This window comes from Perca fluviatilis, chromosome 9 (assembly GCF_010015445.1).
Source record: "Perca fluviatilis chromosome 9, GENO_Pfluv_1.0, whole genome shotgun sequence".
Classification (NCBI taxonomy): domain Eukaryota; kingdom Metazoa; phylum Chordata; class Actinopteri; order Perciformes; family Percidae; genus Perca; species Perca fluviatilis.
The window spans coordinates 33,515,364-33,537,689 of NC_053120.1; the positions used below are offsets into that span (position 1 = coordinate 33,515,364).

The 22,326-nt window shown below is 41.2% G+C and overlaps 1 protein-coding gene across 1 annotated transcript in view; it reads left to right on the plus strand.

Moving 5' to 3' along the window:
* LOC120566032 (inactive N-acetylated-alpha-linked acidic dipeptidase-like protein 2) overlaps window positions 1-22,326 on the plus strand; it is a 519,707-nt gene that overhangs the window by 272,151 nt on the left and 225,230 nt on the right. Inside the window, exon 11 of the mRNA XM_039812233.1 lies at window positions 803-931. Coding sequence (XP_039668167.1) covers window positions 803-931 — 129 coding nt within the window. The remainder of the gene's footprint in view (window positions 1-802; window positions 932-22,326) is intronic.

The window sequence follows — 22,326 nt, forward strand, 5'->3', positions numbered from 1 at the left end:
GGTGATCCCTCCCCGATGCTTTTTCCTAATTAAGTAATTGAAACTGTCTTTTCTACCTTCTCGTCTCTTCTTCTGAGTTTGGGTCCTGTACATTTTATTAACTATGACAAAGATAATAGTTGGGTCGATGCAGCAGCTTGTACTGACACGTGAATACTGGCTCCATGAATATCGACTGAACTTTGTTATGTAATTTTTTAAATGTAAGTGGAAATGGCCCCAACTAATAATTAACAAAAGAAAAGCCAATCAAAACAGTAGGTGTTCCTTCTCTATTCTCCCAAAATAGGACTGCTGCCACAAAAAAAGAACAACTATTTAATGAATAGTTCTTATTCCCACATTACTCAGTTACAGTTTTGTCTGACTATGACTTTATATAATTAGAATAAAAACATGTGGCTCACAACAAAAAAACATTTGTGCAACAGTCTTGGATTCTTATGTATACTTCATAAAACTGTCAAATTAGATTAAAATGGAGGTTTTAATCTGATTACTACATTAAAAGATGAAGTCTAAATTACATTAAAAGCAACAGCAGAAGACAAGAAACGACTGCCAAGGACAATAACGTAATCCTAAGTACGGGAAAGGACTCTTTCTGTGGACTTTAGATAATGATAATGATGATAATGCGACAAGTGTGATGACAAGAATTGTACTGTTATAAATATCATTGGGAGTGTAATGATGATAACCTCTCTGTGTGTGTGTGTGTGTGTGTGTGTGTGTGTGTGTGTGTGTGTGTGTGTGTGTGTGTGTGTGTGTGTGTGTGTGTGTGTGTGTGTGTTCCCTTTAGGATAACAGTGTTGTCCTGCAGAGCAGTGCAGTGGCCTACGTCAGTCTGAACTATCCGGTTAGAGGGACCGAGACACTACGAGCTACAGCTTCTCCAACCCTGCTGCAACTCACTTCAGATATACAGAGAGTAAGTAATACTACTTCTGCTAGCTGACAGCACTACTATGACTGCTAACATCACTACAACTCACCACAGATGTACAGTAGCTGTGTTTGAAACTGTTCCCTATCAAGGAAATAGTGCACTGTATAGTGTGTTCACCATTTTGTAGTGGTTCGAATTCTTCGTGGTTAATTTCATTCACTATATAGTCCACTTTAAAATACCCACAATGCACAGCTAATTTGAGTGTACATACGATGTACCTTACGTTTTATTCCCGTATACCACAATGCAACACGGAAGAGAAGAAAAAGCAGAAGCATCGTGAAAACTGAAAAGGAAAAATGGAGCGGACTTTCGTTTCGAAACAGTGGAAATGTAACATACAACATATATACAACCTTTAACTGTTCTCCTGAGTGCTTGCTTTGTTTCAGGGACGTATTAGAAGTATGTTTCTTTCAGTTTGTTTACGTGATGCTGGGCACACCCGCTTCCGCCACACAAATAATCGGCACATTACTGACGCAACGATATTTACAGTGAGTGTCCGAAATCTTGTTTCGTTGTTACCTATACAGTTCACTATTTAATTAACACTAGGAATGAGGGTTTCAAACACAGCTAGTGTATCAAGCAATGTGACTGCTACTGCTACTACAAATAGTACTAATACTGCTGCAAACTTCTTTAGTACTCCTCCTCCTCCTCCTACTACTACTACTACTACTACTACTACTACTACTACTACTACTGCAGCACATCTTAGATATTGAGGGTAACCTGCAGCAACACATTCTCACTCCCATCGCGTCAAAAAGTGACGCTTGGTCAGGTGCCTTTGGCATTTATTATTGACTCAAAACGTCTCCTTTAGCATCATATTTAGACGTGCTTGGAGTTTTGGCGTCACTTTTTGCTGCTCTGGGTCGAGGAGTAGGTTTAACTGACATGCAGCACAAGAGCGGGAAAGTTAGGTTTAGGAAAAGATTATGTGTGGGGTTATGAAATGTACGTTTTAAGTGACACGCGGGACAAGAACGGGACATGAACCCCGTTCTCTTGGGTGAAAGTCCTGTGTTGTTTGACCCATCCACCACCCCAACCAACCCTCCTTTTCGGTCTTTTATACTACTCACTACCGTTGTTGCTTTTAATGTCATTTTACAGCGCCACGTTGAAGCTGGCGCTATGCCTATTCCACAAAGGCGAAGGATGATTTTTGTGTCGGTATCCCACCCTGAGAGCCACTGACCAAAAGTAAATATTTTACGAGTTGGGAGTGAGAAGGGGAGAGGGTTGCCTACAATTTTATTACTATAAGTGCACCAACTGGAAGCTCCAGAATGGGTCAGCAGTGGGTCAACAGTATTCTTATCGTTACCATTTTTAAATTAGTATGAATATTATCTCTGCACTGTTACTACGCATTTCCAGTATTGGTATTTTGTTTATTGTGATTTGTGTTTATTGTGTTGTGTAGTGTGTTGAGACAGCTTTGGGTCATAGTGATTGGCGAAAAAGAACAAACAAATCCTTTTGAACAACTCTTTTTAGTGTCCGGTATGTACCGGGTCTGTGGCAGCGTTTGAACGTACCAGTGCTCCTGAATCCCTGACTTTTCCCACGAGACAGATGGCAGCATGGTGCGAGTCTTAAGTGGGGTTTCACGTGTCCCTCGGATGGTCGTTCTTCCGACTTCAGTGTGTTCATGAGCTTTTGGTCGTGCATTAAAATATGTTATCTTTTTTGATGCAAACTCATTATGACTTGTAAATGCTTTGGGTCGTGCATTGATATATATATATATATATATATATATATATATATATATTAGGGCTGGGCGATATGGCCTAAAAATAAAATCCCAGATTTAAAAAAAAAAAAAATCCGATTTAAGATTTAAATCGATTTTTTTCTCCCTCTACTTAAAATCAGTCTGCAGATGACAAAGAAATTGTTCAAAACAAGTTTTACTTTGTTTTGACTCATACACACACATGGGGCATGTACCATTATGATTATTCATGCCAATTTTGTGGAAATATAAATTGGTTTGAGTTTTTTTTTTTGGGGGGGGGAGGGCTATATATTCAACAACAAAACGGATGCGTGAGATAAAGCTGTTTTCACACATACAGATGGTAATTCACTTCTCGTTCCTCGCTAAAAGTTCAAATCATTTTAACGTTATTGCGCAACCTTGCCCCTTTTTTCACCTGTTGCTGAGTAACGTACGTTAACATCCCATGGTCTCTTGAATGTAGCATACCTGTAGCAAGCTCCTTCGTAGCGATAAAAACAAACATCGAAGCGGAGCTCCGTGCTACAGAGCGGCGACTGCAAGTTGTTTAAGCCGCTACAGACCTCCGTCACAGCTTGGTTGTATCAGCAACATTTAGTAGATGTGTTGAGCCGCAACAGAGTTCATCAACACCGCCTCTGGTGCCCGGCATGGTGCTCCTTCAGGTCAGCTGTAGCTGGTGGTTCAGTTACCGAGAATAGGTGACTCTCAGCCGGGGACAGTGCACCGCGAGCTGCCGGTCATTTCGGCGGAGATTACGGATAAGTAAGTAATGAAACGACTGGTTAAGAAAATAATTAATGTTAGTCCCTGTCGCTGCCATGTTGTTTGTGTATCTCTATGGCAAACGCGCGGGGGGAGGGATGAGCCCGTTCGGAGCTACGGGAGCCCAGAGGGGAGCGTCGGCAGATGTTAAGGAGAAAATCGATTTTTCATTTTAAACAAATCCACGTTGACTACACATTCGAGTTAATCGATAAAATCGATTTATCGCCCAGCCCTAATATATATATATGTGTTATCTTTTTGATGTAAACTCATGATGACTGGTAAATGCAGTGAAGAGAAGTTTTGTGGTGTTGGCAGCAGCTGTGTTGTAAAAGCTAACGTGCATGTTCTATAGACTGTGTCACTGAGAAATTGAAGCCATATTTTGCATTATCAAAGCTCAAAAGGTTCGATACCCCCTCCCCTCCCCGAAATATGATTGCCCCCTGGCCTGGACTCTTTTGTTGTTGACGAGCGGAATAAGGTGACCCAGCCTTCCTTCCACATGCCGACTGCCCCCATCTACTTTAATAATAGTTTGGTGGTAGTGGAGAAGTTTGTTGACATCTTTAGAAAAGATGCTAGTACTACTTCAATTGCTGCTGCAACTACTACCAGTACTACTAAACTACTTTCACTACTATTACCATTAGTAGTAGAACCATTACAACTAGCTACTACTATAATAAGAGCTGCTTCTATAATGGCATCATACCTCTGATGTACAAAGTGTCACCAGACAGATGACTGCTACTACTTCCACTACTACTGCCATTAGTGCAACATATTGCAGATATATAGTGACTAACTAGTTAACTAGACTTTTAGTTAGTAATTTCTGACCAATAGTATAGTATAATAATATTAAGTACCAGGGCAGCAACATCTGTATGCCTTAGGATACAATACAGTATGTAGTTAAATTATTATAATGTCTAGTCAAGGAACTTTAATATATTGTAGACTTGTTTAAATATATTTATATTATATCATTTCAGATTTCAGAATCCAGATTTTACCAGCTGTGCTGCCCCAATATTAGGAAACACCATTGTGACCTTTTAACCCATAACACATTTATTTTAGCTCCATCAGTGTTCCTGATTTTGCTTCACTTTCTTCGGCTCCTTGTTCTCCTCATGCTCTCTTAGTGCTCTGCTTTCATTTCACAGATTGACACAATAGTTAACACAATAATGTGAGAAACATAATTATGTGAGAAACATAATCACGAGAAATAGGGAGACTTTGACTGTTAAAAGTATGTCACCCATTCTGTGAGAGGGGGAGGAAGCCACTCTCAATATGATCTAAATAAAACTAACTTCACTCTCACCCCATCCCACACTTCACATTCACACACAATCTGCAATGGCCATTCTACTGATTACGTATAGCAGCTCTATGATTCAGCCTCCCAAACTGTCTCTTTATTCCAACCTGGGGGTGTTTTGCAGATATGTTCAACCATCGCAGACATCTTTTCCCCAACTCTCACCGTCTCTTTAAACTTTGAAAACTTTTGCCTTTTGAAAAAAAACAACACACCTCATCGTCACTTTCTCTCATGTCCTTCCTTCGCCTCCACCGCCGCCTCCTTCTTTTTTTGTTCTTTCCCTTCTCCCTTAAGCACTACATCTCTCTCACAACCTTGCTCCCTCTCCCATCACCTCTTAATCTCCTCTTCATCAGCAGCAAGCGCTGTATCTCATTTCCCTCATTAGATCTGCGTCTTATTTCTTCTCTGTCTTCTCTCTTTGTCTCTTCATGTCATGCTATGCAGTATTTTTATTTGTGTCTTTAGATCACTCATCCTCAGGGAAGATTCATGTCCTTGCCAGGCACCTAGGCAGGTACAAGAGGTCACAAGTGAACAGATCGTGCAGCACAATGTCCCTTTATTCCCCAGCTCTACCATAAACTAACTAATTAGTAGGAATGGCCCAGTGTACCTGTGGCATTAAGCTGTAATGAAGCTACAGACAGCCTCTGCCAAAGCCATCTAAAGAGAGGAAGAAAAAAGGAGACAGAGAGAAAGTAACTTTTGATGTTCTTTCATGAAATATCTTTAACAGAAAAATGAAAGAACTCTTTGTGCACATACAGTACATGAAACTGCTGAAACTACTGCTCTGCATTTTCTATCAAGTTCATTCATTCTGTCAGACTTTGTGTTAAGCTGTTCATAGTTGTAGCAGCAGCTCCAATACTTTCATCTTTAAGCAATATGGTTTATATAAACCTTACGCTCAGACGTCACTCTTACCGCTCATATATACCCAATGTAGTTGGCTACATTAGTGCTGCTGTAAATACTGTTGTAGGAAAGAAAACTTACTGATTGGCTTTCTCGTTTTTGCCCGAGGGCAATTTCTTACTCAGCTCGACACTTTTTCAATTCAAATCTTTCTACCTAGAGTGGTAATTGCCTCTATATTGCTCCATATGCCCACTTCAGTTGACGGCGCATCAACCCCCCCTGGACATTTTACAGTGTTCTGTCTGAAAGCTGGCTTGGCTCCTGACATTTTAGACATACAACAATTCAGTTACAAGAGGATTATTTAATGGATTTGGTTTTTGGCAGAGATCGGATTTCTTGTCCACGTAGTCGGGATTGTAGCCATAGGACATAGCAGATAGCCATCTTCACCTTTTCTCTGAGGTTTACATTTGAAAACTTTGCCGGTCAGGCTAGCAGAGTCAGCAGGAAACCGGTGAGTTGATTTCACTATCCCGATGAGCGGCTCTTAGTCATGAGATGGCCTCTGAGATGGTCTGACTAGCTTGAGCTCATCTTCTCCACCTTTTTCTTCTGTTTACTCTGATGTTTACATTTAAAGACTTCCCCAGCCAGCTGGCTATCTAGCCCAGGCTGGCACAGTCAGCAGGAGGTCGACAGGAGACTGGCAAGTTGATTTCCCTATCGTGATGAGGATCCGTAGCCACATGCTATAACTGTCCAATGTCAACCACCCAAAGCACAACTAATATTTGTAAAATAGACAATTCAGCATACATTTTGCAGAGCTGAATGAGAGGGGACTGGAGAGGTCCTTATTTCTAACGTCAGACATTTCAATTGCTACCTTTAAATGTTGACAAGCCTTGAAATGTCCCTGCATTACTACAGATATTTAAATCCTCAGGTGAAGAGAGGGGCGGAGCTGTCAACCGATCACCATCTGGTGGTGAATTGGGTCAGGGGGTGGGGGAAGACTCTGAACAGACCTGGTAAGCCCAAACGGGTAGTGCGGTTGAACTGGGAACGTCTGGAGGAGGCCCCTGTCCGACAAACTTTCAACTCACACCCGAGTGGACAGTGTTCAAAGCTTCCATTGCTGAAGCTGCGGCGTGGAGCTGTGGTCTCAGGGTCTTAGGTGCCTCAAGGGGCGGTAACCCTCGAACACTGTGGTGGACACCGATGGTCAAGGAAGTCGTCCGACTGAAAGAGTCTTTCCGGGATATGTTATCCCAGAGGACTCCGGAGGCAGTTGCAGGGTACCGAAGGTCCTGAAGGGCTGCAGCCTCTGTCATGAAAGAGGCAAAGCAGTGGGTGTGGGAGAAGTTAAGAGAAGACATGGAGGACTTTCGGTCGGCACCAAGGTGTGGGGAACCATCCAAACTGTGTACAATAAGGATGGGACGCTGTTGACCTCAACTAAGGAGGTAATTGGGCGGTGGAAGGAGCACTTTAAGGAACTCCTGAATCCAACTAACTGGTGGTTCCACTGTTCAAAAAGGGGGACCAGAGGTGAGTGTCCCAATTTCAGGGGTATCACACTTCACAGCATCCCTGGTAAAGTCTACTCCAAGGTGCTGGAAAGGAGGGTTCAGCCGATAGTCCAACCTCAGATTGGACAGTAAGACAGTAAGTCTGAGTTGTTTTAGATGAGGGTTGGCCTCCGCCAGGGCTACGCTTTTTCAACAATCCTGTTTGTGATATTCATTGACAGGATATTGAGGCGTAGTCGTGGTGGGGAGGTGTTGCAATTGAGGTGGATTGGGCATCTGGTAAGGATTGCCCTGGGCGACTCCCTAGAGAGGTATTCCAGGCATGTCCAGCTGGGAGGAGGCCTCGGGGAAGACATAGGACTAGGTGGAGGGATTATATTGTTAATGTGGCTTGGGAAAGGAAAGTTTGGGGTCCCCTGCTGGAACTGCTGCCGCTGCGACCCAATCCTGGATAAGGCGACGACATTGGACGGATGGATCTAAAACCTGATTCTGTAAAGATGTTTAAACTAGGGTTTGTTGACCAACTGAGTTGTATGTAGAATGTTACAATGGTGTTTGTGTCCTGGGAGTACTACTTCATCGTCAACTATCGCTGTAATTTCATAAGATCTCACACAAATTGTTGTGCATACATTTTCGTACGATATCATACGAACCTGTTCATGAGAATATGTTTCATGCAGGCACAATGCTTTGTCTCTCTAGTGGAGCCAAAGCAGTGGGCATTTCAGTCACATGCTTTATGCACGTCATGATTTATTAAGTCTGTTTCCATTGTATTGTGTTGCATTTTGCTTGTAAAGATACACCAACTTCTCCACCTTAAGTGTTTTCACTCAGGTTTCCTTATGCACAAATTGAGCGTAAAGCAGATAAGTGGAAATGCAGTAACTTACTCTTACTTTTTGTCGACTGGGGAAACAGCCATTAATGAGCACAACTCCAGACCTATTTGAATCACTGAAGAAATCTGAAATGAGCAACAATTCAGAGGTCTGGAACCAGGGTCCCTATCCCTAACTAGGGTAACTCTGGCCTGTAATATTCTAGGCCTGAATCAGACACTACAGTCCCTGACAAAAGTCTTGCCGCTTATCTATTTTGTAGAAACACCTGCTATTAACCTGACTTTTAATTAATCAATTGGTGTTAGAAATAGCTCATATGAAAAGCTAAAGCCCTCCCAAATGATGTTTAATGCACTGAAATAAATTAGTTTCACTGAAAAAAGATTTATCATTTAATCAAGACAGGTCAAATTTTGGCAAGACAAACGTTTTGTCGCCTATACAGAAATTTAACAAATATTACTGCAAATACAAAAATATGTCAGCAAATTAAGTAGTGGTGCTGTGAGATCCAAATTTAATATCTTGTATGACTTCCATGAGCTTGAAGGACTGCATCCATGCGGTTTGGCAAGGATTCATACAATTTATTGATGAAGTCATCAGGAATAGCAAAGAAAGCAGTCTTGCATGCCTCCCAGAGTTCATCAATATTCTTTGGTTTCGTCTTTCATGCTTCCTCTTTCATCATACCCCACATATGCTCAATGATGTTCATGTCTGGTGACTGGGCTGGACAATCCTGGAGCATCTTGATCTTCTTGGCAGGGGGGGTTTTTTTTTGGGGGGGGGGGGGGGGGTACCCCCCCGTCCTGCTGCAGGATTTGGCCTCTTTTATGGTTGGGAATATAAGAGGTAGCTAAGAGTTCTTGGTATTTTAGACTATTGATGTTGCCTTCCACCCTGCAGATCTCTCGCACACCCCCATACTGGATGTAACCCCAGACCATGATTTTTCCGCCACCAAACGTCACTGTTGTCTGGGTGAATCTCGGATCCATGCGGGCTCCAGTAGGTCTCCTGCAATATTTGCGGCGACTGTGGTGTAATTCAACAGAAGATTCATCTGAAAAATCCACCTTCTTCCACTTTTCCAGCGCCCATCCTTTTAGCAGGCTGTGGGCCTTGGCAAATGCCACACGGTTTTTCAATTGTCTTTTGTTTAGTGCTGGCTTCTGGGCACTGATTCGACCATGGAGGCCATTTCGAGACAGAATCCGACAAACTGTTCTGGTTGACACAGGGACTTCAGGTGACCAGGTCTCGTGGAGCTCTGCTGCAGTGGAAAATGGGCTGGCCTTGGATTTTCGAGCCAACAAACGGTCCTCATCGAGCAGTTGTCTTGCGGGGTCTGCCTGACCTGGGCTTGTCAAAAACGTCTCCAGTGTCTTCAAATGTTTTTTTTATCCTCTGTACATGACGCTGAGACACATTGAAGGTGTCTGCCACATAAGCAGTGGATCTGGTCTTCAGCTTCTTGATAATAAAACTTTAGTCTCAGGGTGAATCTTAGGCATGTTTGCAGAGGTCTAGTTGCAGTTGATGTGAAGGTCTAGTGTACTGGGGTTGTTTTTATACACACCTGAGACCTAATTGATCCATTATTAGTCACAGGTGAAGCTCATATGACAAGGCGACAACACTTATGTGGAAAAAAAAAAGAAGGAAGGGGGTTTAAAAGGGGTAAATTTTAAAAAAATTTTTGGAGGTTTTTTTTTGCACTGAAACATTATTACTAAAGCTGTTGGGATTAAAGTGAGCCATTTCTTGTAAAAACATCTTGATTAGAAATATATTTCAACGGCACTTCAGGTCAATCTGTACACAAGCGACAAGACTTTTGTCAGGGACTGTATTAACACAACCTGTTTGTCTCCATTTTCATATTTCTCTGTTTTAGCTGCATTAGTGAAACAAAAGCTGTCATTAAATTGTGACACTTGTTTATGTTTTTTAGACTGTAACGTCATGTTATGTTTATTTGAACTATTTATGCCCATCAAGGGACTGGTGTTGGAAATTAGCTTTAGCGAATACACGTAAACAGTACGTCGAACACTGCCTCTGCAACTCTCAATGTTTCTCTGTACTTGTCCCTTACAAATAAAACTAAGAAATAAAAAACATACTAACAGTTTTATAAATCACCTGTGGATAGCTAGGATATTGGTGCTGGGACACATTCTTGTGGGAGACTTTCTGTAGCAGCATGCTCAAATGTTTCCACATAGCCACTTGAGTATTGTGTGCAGAACCTTTATGTCCCCAACCAGCAAAAGATTTAGCATTTTCAGAAATCAAAAGGGTCAAATGTATTATTACAGCTCTACATAGTAACACTGTACTAACCCAATAATCCTCCAAGAATCCCTCCTTAGTGTTTACTTTTTATTTACCCTCTTGTTTCGCCTCGCTTTTGTTGTACCTACTTGTCCATTCGGTGGCAGCTGTATTTCTGGCATGCGCTATTCATTATCTCAAGAGTCTCAGAGCTGCCCCCAGGCATGCTCCCCACCTCCAAATATTTAGTACCACATCTAAGCATGTCGTTAATCATGTTTGCACAAAAGCTGTAATACTTCCCACTTATCTTATTTTCCAAGTTGAGATGCTGCTGCACTGATAGTTTTGGAATGGGTGCTTGGGAACCAATTATAATGCAACTAGATACTTCTTTTGTAGGTGATTTACACAAAGAGGGGGGACAACAGGGGGGTTGATGGACAAAAAGAAGACAATACGAAGAAAAACAAGGGTCAAAAGAGAAAACAAGGGAGGCTTTGGTGGCTGAAAGAATACAAAATAAATGGAGAGGAGCTTGCACTTTAATTGGGTATGGTTCCAGAGATGTATGTGTGTCTAGTCTCCAGTCGGTGTGTGGGTGGCTTGTAGCAGGTTCCTCCATTTGAAAACAAATGGTCACCAGTACACCGTGCATTGTTAGACTGAAAAAAGACCAGAGTGGCAAATCCTTCATCTGCCCTCCCTCCAACAAATGGTCATGGACCTGTGTGTGTGTGTGTGTGTGTGTGTGTGTGTGTGTGTGTGTGTGTGTGTGTGTGTGTGTGTGTGTGTGTGTGTGTGTGTGTATTCTACAGGTCTAGTTGGCTACGGTGGTGTGATTTAAACCCTTCTATGCTCTGTGTGGGGACCCAAGTTGTTTATAGTACATGCTATGCCATGGATCCCATTCACAATAGGCCTTAGGTCATTGTCATATAATTCCATACTGCCTCCCATGTTTGTCATATGGAGCTCACAAGATTAATAGTACTGTATAAAACCTTGTTTCCCTTAAACCATGTCACTTATGTGGTAATTTGCTAATTGAGTGAGAGATTTGTTTGTATTATAAAGCACATACATTCCAATGATTTTATCATCTAACAAATGTAATGCTCTACGAAGTATTTAAAGACAGTTATATACTATAGTAAATTATTTTGCCAAGTATGTTGTGAAGGACATGCTGTCAGGGTTATGATTGTGTTCACTGGCAATGTTTTTTCTTTTTCAGTCCAAGTGTTAAATTTCTTTACTGAATTTGGATGTTGGTGGTAGATGGTTTGCATGAAGGAGGAACCAGAGATTGAGGTTCCCATATGTTGTTAGGTATAGGCTAATAAAACATTGTAGTTAATGCTATGGAAAGGTTGTGGCTTTGAAAGGGTAAACAGGTCCTGTCACATTGAAGCTAAAGCCCTTGGTATTTTTCTGTCTCTTCCTCAGGTTTTGAGATATTTATCTCTGAAATCTGGAGGTTAATAGAATTCCACTTGTGCTTAGAACATAAAAAAAAAAAAAAAAACACACTGTTGGTGGTTTTCCACCAATGAACACACTGTAAATGCCGTGGATGGAGGTAATACAGATGAAACACATTCCCACTAGCCATACTGGTAGATATACTTTTTTCAGTATGAATCAAGAGCTGAATTTGTTACATATTATACATAGGGTAAGTGTCTTGTAGAAACACACCATCCCCATAGTGATACATTTTCCCTATGGTACGCATTAGTAGTAGTTATTTCACAAATCATCTACCCCTTTATTCTTTAGTAAACGCCTGATCTTCTCTGTTTCACTCTGTCTCTCCCACACCCACCTGTCTCTGCCATATTGACATCAATAGAGTCAGCCAGACTGCAAATTTTGATGCACAATCCTTTCAGGAATAAACAGGCACAGTTGTAATCCCTTCAAATGAGTCAAGGCTGATTAGAGCAGGAGTGCTGTCCATGTTTTTTTTTTCCAATGTCTGGTTCAGGCTGAAAATCATGGCAACTTGGGCATTTAAAATATAGAGTGCAGAGTTATCTTAACATTGGCAACAACTTTGAGTAAGTCCATATATGCACTGCACTGTTAATGCTCTCTTCCTATGCAACATGTTGAAAAAACCATTACACTAGGGGTGACCCCGAATAGTTGAATATCCAATGCTTTGATTGAAGGAGCCTGATTCGACTGCCAATCTCACAGTCGAATATTAGCAGAGGTGTTATGAAACAAGGATCATGCCATTTTGGCTATATAGGGGTGCTCAATGTCGTATTTTACATAGAACAACCTGTTTTCTCCCAATATCTTAATATACAGCCCATTATGATATAAATATCAATATATAACGCTGTAAAAAAAAAAGTGAAAAGAAAGAAGCTTTTAATGAATCTTTTAAAAGCCTAAATAAATCCAACCGCCTCATGTCAGATTTAAGTTTCTCTTTCAATGATCCGTGACCGATGGAGGAGCCTCTTGGTGGAGGGTCTGGCTAGTCCACACAGCATTCCTGGATGGGAGAAAAATGTGCTCTGGTTTATTGGCATTTCTTTAAACCAATCACATCGTCTTGGGCGGCGCTAAGCGCTGTACGGAGCAACGGCGCCGCTGCAAAATAGCCTCGGGAAGGAAGTTGTTTTGGTGGAACATGTATACGTTCCAAACTTGTTTTTTGCTAAGATTACTGTTTATTTACATGAAGTCTGGTGGGTTTAGCGATACATTTCAGTAATGTTTTTATGTTAAAAATTATCTTACTCTTTAATAGAAAGGTCGACCTCCGTAGGAATCATTTCCTTTATGTTGCCAGACACTTGGAACAATAATCTGAGCATTTCAGTGGCAAAACAAGCACTTTTGTGGATGTAAATTGAAGGTGCACAATTGCCCAATAACTTATATTCGGTTAACTTCGCTGACTCCCGTTGCAGCGATCTCTGCAGCAAAGACTTGCCAATTCTGATTTGACTATCTAAATTCTTAGTCGGGGACACCCCTTCATTACACACATTCAATCAGATTTTGAAATCTTTCACTCACTTTGTTTCATGTTATTCATTGCACCTCAGTTTCCCCAAAAAAACTGACAACCAAAAATGAACACTTTTGTTGTAATTGGAAAGGTTTAGTGATTGGAGTTTGCTCAGTTGTAATAGAGTTGGTTTTGATGCCATAACAGTTGGGCATTTATGGATAGCAGGATTCAAGAGATTGTAACCCCTGTATCTGAGTACATCCCAATTCCTTTTTTGATCACTCCTTGCTTGACCCGGAAATCACTCTCATAATGGACGCACCATATTCCTTACTTCTGCTCTGAGGAGCAAAGAGGGATCACTAAGGAGGGGACTGGCTCCTGATGGCCGATCTTGGGGCTGGTTCTTGACGGGCAAGTCCTGGGGCTGGTTCCTGACAGGCCTGTCTTGGGGCTGGTTCCTGACAGGCCCGTCTTGGGGCTGGTTCCTGACAGGCCAATCTTGGGGCTGGCTAAGGGTCAATATCATCCTCTTCTTTAAACTTGCTTTAAGAATCTTAATTGACAGAGACATGATCCTCATATTCTGAGAATTCTTTGTCTTCCAAAGTGGATGACCTCCTTCCACACTAAATTCTCTCTCTTCAAAAAAGTATTTCTAAGGCCCTCTAAACAGAGATTATCTTTGCCATACTGATACATTTTGTTAAGGAGTCACAACCCAGAGCCATGTATTTGTTTTGTTCCTCCTCAAATTTGGGGAAGAGTGTAAAAATTATTGAAAGACATTGTGTAGTTTGACACAGAGTGCAAAGTGCAGGGAAATGTGGGAACAGACAGGTTCCCGGTGATTGAAATGTAACAGTTTTGAAACCTTTTGGTGTGCTTTTCTGTAGTTTGAAAAACTACAGATAGTGCGGGGAAATGTGTAAGAAGTCATGCTCAGTATCTCATGAGTGGAGTTGAAGAAATTTAACCATTGTTGGTGAGTCCACCTTTGGCAGAATTCACATAAGATCATATCTGCAAACTAGTTGCTTTTCGGCGAAAATCGCCGTTTTGAATGGGAAAATGTCATCCACGTGAATCGTGTAGATCCGAAGAGTTTTTATTTGGGGGGGGGGGGTCTTACCATTATCTACCGGAATGTGGATTTCGGTACCTTATTTAGGTGCCACTTAAATGCCTGCGCTTCTCTCTGATGCTCCGAAAACGGACGTTAGAGGCATCTGAAACATCGCCGCACGGGACGCTAGTTAATACTAAACTTGACAGCAGGTAACATTAGCCTACCATTAGCTAGCAGCTGGAGTAAACACGGTTAAAATGATTACAACTAAATGGTGTAAAAGTTTGTCTGTATTTCACTGTGTAGGATTCCAACAATAGTCTGCTGCTGCCGTTGTCTGAAAAACAACACAGCCTCGTGGTGCATTCAAAGTTGTTGTAAAATACCCTTTTCCCATCCAGTGGTTGTTTAACAGAAATTTACTGGTGAAATAACTTTTTGTTATTACATTTTTAATAAATCGTTTAATTTTGACCCTGTGGCCTTAGCCACTGTTTTATATTTTTGAACAGACAAATATAATTGAACAAGGTGCTCCTTTTAAAAAATATACTGTATATATTAAAATCTTTCGGTTCAGGCACCGTTTTAAAAGTATTGTTTTAGCACCGGGAAAATGTTGTCTTTTCCCTTTATTTTGTTCTTGGGGGGGGGGGGGTGTTGCGGCGATTAGCTGCAGGGTTGTGCGGCGGTGTGGGTATGTCGTTTGTGTTTCCATTGTTTACCGCGACGCCTAAACTGACTACTCACATTCAAATGAATGGGAGGACTGGCCTTTTTGCACCGCAGCGCCTGTTCTAGTGTGAACCTGGCCTTCTATCAGATGGTGCTCACTCACTACTGGTTAGACAGTTTGGGGTTTTACTCTTATAAGTCACTTTCTGTATGGACAAAAATCAACCAAATCAGTCTTATTAAACAGTATTCTACTATAATGCAAATACTATCATCAATAAATGGTTTACTATTATTAACATTATTATTATTGCTAGGTAATGTAGAGTGCTAAGTAGCAATATGAAGCAGCAGCAGTAGGATGTTCCATTTGCATTAATAGTAACTTAATACATTTTTGACACGGGAATGGCAGACTCCGCCAATCACAATAAAGAGAGAAATAACTGAATGTACAAGTATCACAAAACAAATGTATCTGTTCTAATCATGAGTCAATTTAGGCTACAGCTCTTCCTGTTGCTTCCTCATGTGTTTGTTTTAGAAATTAGGAACAGATTTTAGTGTACAGTAATTGTCTCAGTTTCTATTTTCATGTCTGGGACCAGCAGGCTGCGTTTAGATCAATTAAAGATCAACCAAAGATTTGTTCTTTGTTTTCCTGCTCATGCTTTATGCATGGAGTGTGATTGTCCCTGAAGAGTTCTGGCATCAGAGTTTTTAAGCTGTTTCCATTGGTCGAACTCCACAATCCCCATCCAGTCTAAACTTAAGTCCAAGATACCTCTTTATCCAATACACTAGATAATACAACATAAAATACAGAAATAAATGCAAGGAGTCTGTTCAAAAATCACACATAAAGGTTATTCCCCCAGAACAATAACCGTACAGGATTTGTATCATCCACACAATGGCTTTAGGGCTTTGCATGTTTCCAATATGTTGTATTTTGAACACACTTTGTATTTACTGTGACAAATCCTCCTCCGTGTACTCGGTGCTAAAGTATGGGCTGACTTAAAAAATAACGGCTGATATTTTAATTGAATTATGACACCATGACAGGCATTCAAACATGACAGAGGGATGACAATAGGCCAGCTACAGAATCATACCGTAAATGGTAAACAAGAACATCATCTACATTAGGGAATATGCAAGAAGTCTAATTTATACTGTATATCTAATTTATATGTTTTCCCACATAAACCCAGAAGAAATGAAGGACACAATAAATCACCAGAATGAGTCTCTGACTTTATGGCCACACAGTCATCCAAGACAGCACACTTGTCGCATAATGTTTGACATAGTACACTGTCGGCAATATGTTTGAATTACCACAGATCTTGTATTGTCAGGAAAGGCATTGTGTGACTGCGGCAGGCTCCATGAATATGCATAAGCATGAGGAGATGCTGCCTCGGCCTCAGAAAGTATTTATACTACTGTCAGCGTGGCCCTTCAATCACAGTTTCATATCACAGCGACAGAACATAAGTAGAGGAACAAATATGAAAATATGTGTTTGGTGAAGAATGAGCCTTGTCATTACTTGTGGCTGTGACATTCGTCAGGTTCTGTGGTATGATGCATTTTTCCAACGGTAGATTGTAACTAGCTTGATTTGCAGGTGACATGTAAGACTTACCGTTTGTAATAGTCTGACGCAGGTAAAGTCAGAGCCTTCTTGAGATTTATTTCTACTTAATAGATGGCCCCAAAACGATTAAAGACGGATTATAGCCTAATTTGTGTATAGCCTTTGGCACTGGAATATACATTATTGCTTTTAGCTAGGATTAATCAATGCCTTTTCCCTAAGTGCACTGTTTCTCTGTGGACAATCTTCTGCAAGGTTGACTTTTAACCCACTCACCAATCATTTGATCACGACAGAAAAGCACAGAGGATTTATTTCCTCTGATTGAGGACACAAAGGCATTGTACAGCATGTGGGTAATACAAAATGTAGAGTTTATTTTACAGTATATTATGCATGAATCGCTTACCTTGAGGGATACATTATTAGATATATCCAGTACAATATTAATTATCATTGGCTGTTTTACTGATGTAATCATGATTTCCATTAAATTGTTATTCTATCTTTTCTATATTTGCACTTATAAAATATGAAAGATTGTCTACAGGTTGTTTGATAAATAGTGACACCTGCTGGAAGTTCAGAAATAGCCTTTTAGTTCATTTCATGTCATGCAGGAAGTTGTCAATAAAATATGGAAGTTCTGTTAAGAAAGCAGTACTTAGTCATTTTATTCACACAGTGTATGGGACTCAAACAATATGTAATTTTCCTCCCGCTAGGGGTCTCTCAATCAAAACAATGGATGTAAACACAGACTTTTGATGACGTTGTGTAGTGGCATTATGGGAGTTGTAGTTTAATACAAGTCTATTCATGTCATTCTGATAAAATAGCTGCAGTTTCCCTCACATAATTACGTTTTCTTGATTCGATTTGTATTGGTAGCTAACGTTAGCTAGCTAGTTGACCAGTTAGCGACCAAGTAAGCTAACATTAGCCAGCAGCAAACAATATCAAAATATATTTCACCTTAGTGTCACTTTTTGGATGTTTTCAGAACTGGGTGGAAAAGGGTTTGTTGTAATGATACTCAACACCTCTGAGAGACTTAGCTACTTCGCGGCTGGGGCTGGCCGTCGAGTATCTCTGGTGCCGAGCCGCAGACCCGGACCGGCCGAGGATACGCTGAGAGACTTACTTCACGGCTGGGGCTGGCTGCCGAGTAGCTTTGGGGCCGCGGCTCGGCCGAGGATACGCATAGCTACATCGGGTGTTGCTTTGGGACTCACCCCACCTTCACCTTTTGTCCACAGGACAGTCACCATTTGTGGGTCAAACGTAACTGTAAAGAAGACCGCTAAAGCGGGGAGAATTTCAACACAACACCACGGCCAGCCAGACTCGGACACTTGGGGCGATATGGTCTGTTTCCCCGATGAAACATACAACTTTCTGTTACCGTTAGCATCGTTATCAACTGGTGCTGGAGTTTGTGCTGGCTGGGGGGGCTGTTGTCCGCTCTCATCCCGACTGAACTAGTCCCTTAGCAGCAGGGAGTGAGGCAGAAAAAACAGGGTGGGATAGCTGGCTAAATTAGCATTAGATTTGTCTTTTATCTATACAGCTAGCTAACGTTAGCTAGCTAACGTTAGCTGGCGAACGTAATCGTGGGTTAGCCCAGTGCTGTTTAACAGCAATTTTACCTTGATCAAAACAATTAGACTTAAAATAACTTCTTGAACAATGTTGTAATCTTATAACGTTCCCCACCGAGCATTAGCATGAGCTAACGCTAACGTTACTTGTCAACGTAGCACTTTACGTTAAGCTGGATCAATCGATATTGAAATGTATCAATAAATAAGATTGAAATGCATCAATAAATAAGATCTCTGCTGTATTACTGTGTTGTAAGTGGCATGTAATCAATGACAAAATGATGCTGTGTGGCAGAAAGCAAGCTGTATAACACTTACTGAGTGTTATTCTTTCTGTGAGATTGTGTGATTTACGATTACTCTGAACGTATCATCTAAAACGGACCGTGTCATTAAAATAAAATAACAGATTTCTCTGAGTTTGAACGTTGTTGGAAACTTTTAGGATAGTGTAAGTACACAACTCAACAAAATATAAAATATATATATAATGTCATTTTTAGACATTTCAATGCAGAAATTTTACATATTGTACCTTTAAAAGGTAACTACCGTTTTTTCCAACCTGGACCCTATATTTTCCCATATTTTCCTATCTTTTTGTGTCAAAGTGACTGATGGGAACAACAATCTTTGACATTGGTCGCGTATTAAGCGAGATCGCTGCAGTTGGCAGTGGCGAAACAAGCTACAATGTAAGTTAATAGGGCAATTGTCCAGCTTCTATTTACTGTCGTTTTGCCACTGACTCAGATTAATATTCTAAGCCTGCTTCCTTCTGTGACTCCTCCCAGAAGGTTCATCCTAGAAGGAAGCAGGCTGAGCAGGTGATGTCCTGGGTGGAGGGTGGTCATTGATAATCTTTTTAGATCTGAAGAGGCAACAAGAGCTGGCGATGGCATCAACGGAGGGTAGGGGGAAGCTGATTGTCCTTTCTGCTGACCATATCACATGTGCAGCCAGCATACCATATGGTGATTGGGTATACCAGCACGCTCTCAATGTTGGAGCAGTAGAAGGTCACCAGCAGCCTAGTTTATATCCTTGACGTTCCACTTCCGGGATTGCTCCGGTGCTGCAGAAAAGTCCGCTGCATGCATGTATTTTCGCCGATGTCCGTTTCCTTCCGTTTTTTTTGTGTTGGAATTTTGAACTCCTAAGGACTATGGTTAACTGCTCCACAGTTGTCCAATCTGAGTTTTCTCTCGCACAACTATTTTTTTGCGGCTCGGTGCAGAGCTTAGCACCGCCCAAGACGATTGTGATTGGTTTAAAGAAATGCCAATAAACCAGAGCACGTTTTTCTACCATCCTAGAATGCTATGTGGACTAGCCAGACCCTCCTCCGCTCCGCAGCCTGTGTGTGGTCTGGCAAAGCGAAACTACCAGCAGCCTCTCCTCCAGTCTGTTCCTTCTCAGTATCCTTAGGAAGTGGAGTCTATGCTGGGCCTTCTTCACCACCGCTGTTGTGTTTGCTGCCCACATGAAGTCCTCAGAGATGTAAGTCCCCAGGAATTTAAAAGTGGGGACCCTCTCCACACAGTCACCATTGATGTGGAGAGGGGCAGGGTCAGCCGTATCTCTCCTGAAATCCATGACCACCTCCTTAGTTTTTTTTGGTGTTAAGAGTCAAGTGATTTCTATTACACAACTCTGCCAGTCGCTGCACCTCATCCTTGTAGGCCATTTCGTCACCTCCAGTTATGAGCCCCACCAAGGTGGTGTCGTCTGCAAATGGAGTAGTCAAAGTTGTCATATTGACATTTAAAGTGTGTTGACTGATTCACAATGTCAACTCATGCACTGAGTAGCATGCAAGAAAACATTCCACCTTAAAAGTTGCTGGTAGATGCTGGCAGTAGCCTTTAAGTGATTTCATTTTTGTTAACTGTTAACTAGTAAACATGACAATGCTGCAAAACATCCTTTCATTTTATAGTTTTATATTTGATTATGTATGTAAACTTGCCACTGTGCAGTGGTTAAATAACCTTCCGAGCCACAATTCAACCGTGCACATGTATGAATGTGCGTCATAGGTGCGCTCTGGTACTACTACAAATAGCACTACACCCTTGGTCCCAACAGTGATAGATGGATAGAAAGATGGATTTTATTGATCCCACACTGGGGAATTGCTGTGCTACAGCAGGAAGGCGTAAGGCACACACCACCTATACAGAGCATACAAGAAATAATAAATACAATAAAATTACAAGACCTACTTAAAAAAATAATGTAGAATAAATAGAATGTACAACGTATATGTATGTATAGTAGTTTATCATTTGCCATCCTCTCTCCCAGAGTCTCTCATCTCTGTTAGTATTTATGTTTATGGATATAAGCTCTGTGACTTCAATGAATTAGCAAGATTGTGGTAGGCCTTTGTCACAGTAGAAAAGCACAGGTGAACATAATGAAATGGATGATGGCTGAATACCATTTAGCTTCAGTAGTTTCAGAGTCCAGGTATTGTGCATGCTGACTTACTGTCACACTGTCATGACTTACTAGGACACTTAAATTAATGAAAGCCATCATTGCTGTAATTACTACGACACGTCAAAATGTCTGCTGTGAAAAATGCGTATCATATCAAAACGGAAAATTTGATGTAAACTTTATGTTTGACTGTTGGAATCTACTGCCAAGGTCGCCTGCATTTTGTCACATTGTCATAAATCCAGAATGCCTGGTTGTCACATTATTTATGAATGGCATGTGATAGATAAATGCTTTGCCAGAACTGTTCAAATTTAGAAGCCTGCACTGGTTTACATTTGTCCGTTGTCAGCCCACATCGGGCCCATACAGTATTTGCACTCATAGAAACAGTCAAATCCGACTGTTGTATATGGGCCAGAGCCAGCTCACATTTGGTCCTCTGGCACAGAACACAGCCAAGTGGCTCAACTCACCTGATTACCCGGGTAATAAGGGAATGGAAAACTGTCAGAGCGGTGTTGATTTAACTCTATGTCATTTTTGTGGCTATATTTGAAGTTGTGTTTTATCAAATTGCGTTATTGAAAGGTGTTGTTTAATATTTCGTCCACCCACATGCACATGCATTAGGGAACAAAACATTAAAGTTATAGTGCGTAGTTTCTGTGTCCACCATGAGGAATTCTAAGTAATGACAACAAAACTGTCGGCGCGTCCACATGATAACAGCCTTCCGTGATCGCGCCCAACCTCACGCCTCCCCCACACAGTTGCTAGTAGCCAAGGAGGACACTAAGGATTAAAAACACATGATGGACTCTTCAGAAGAGGTCATTACCTTCACTCGATTTTCCGCGCGCGAAAGTCGTCGGACGACACAAGTTTCTGAACATAGCCATACTGAGAAATACAGAGAGAGTTGCGGAGCTCAATTATTATTTGTATGAACTCATTTGATAATGGATTGAATGTAATGGATGTTCATTGATATAAAAAAAAAGTTACGCACTAAAGCTTTAAACAAGCCTTTTAATATAATTAAGTATATGCAAATATTTAATGTTTGTGTGTCAGGGTATCATTTACCAGGTGTCCCACTCCCTCCCATCCTCCCTCCCTCTATTTCTTTGTCTCTTCAATATCCCAGTCACTCATTTCTGGATGGCTGGGACATGTATTTCAGCTCAACAGCTGCAAATGGCTTTTCCAAAGACCACAGGTCCGGAACGGAATTATTATTATCATCACACACATAATGCAAAGTTGTTTTTGTCATTTGTCACTTTGTTGCTGTTGTGGGTTGCATTCTAAATACGGTACACCCCCACTCTCTGCCACCCTCCGCTTATTTGATGTGTCATAATGCTGACGCACGCTGAGTGTACAAAATGTTCGAGCCACGCATTTTTTTGTGGATAATGGGAGGAATGATTTTATTTAACAGTCACGGAAATAGGACTCTAACAATGGTGAAGACATGGTTTAAAAAAAAAAAATAATCTAAAACCTCAAGGAAAACAATATGTCAAACAAACAAAAAACGTTGTATGAGTGAGCTCATCCATGTGTTGTTGTCTTGGCCTGTGGGCATGCAAGGCTTTG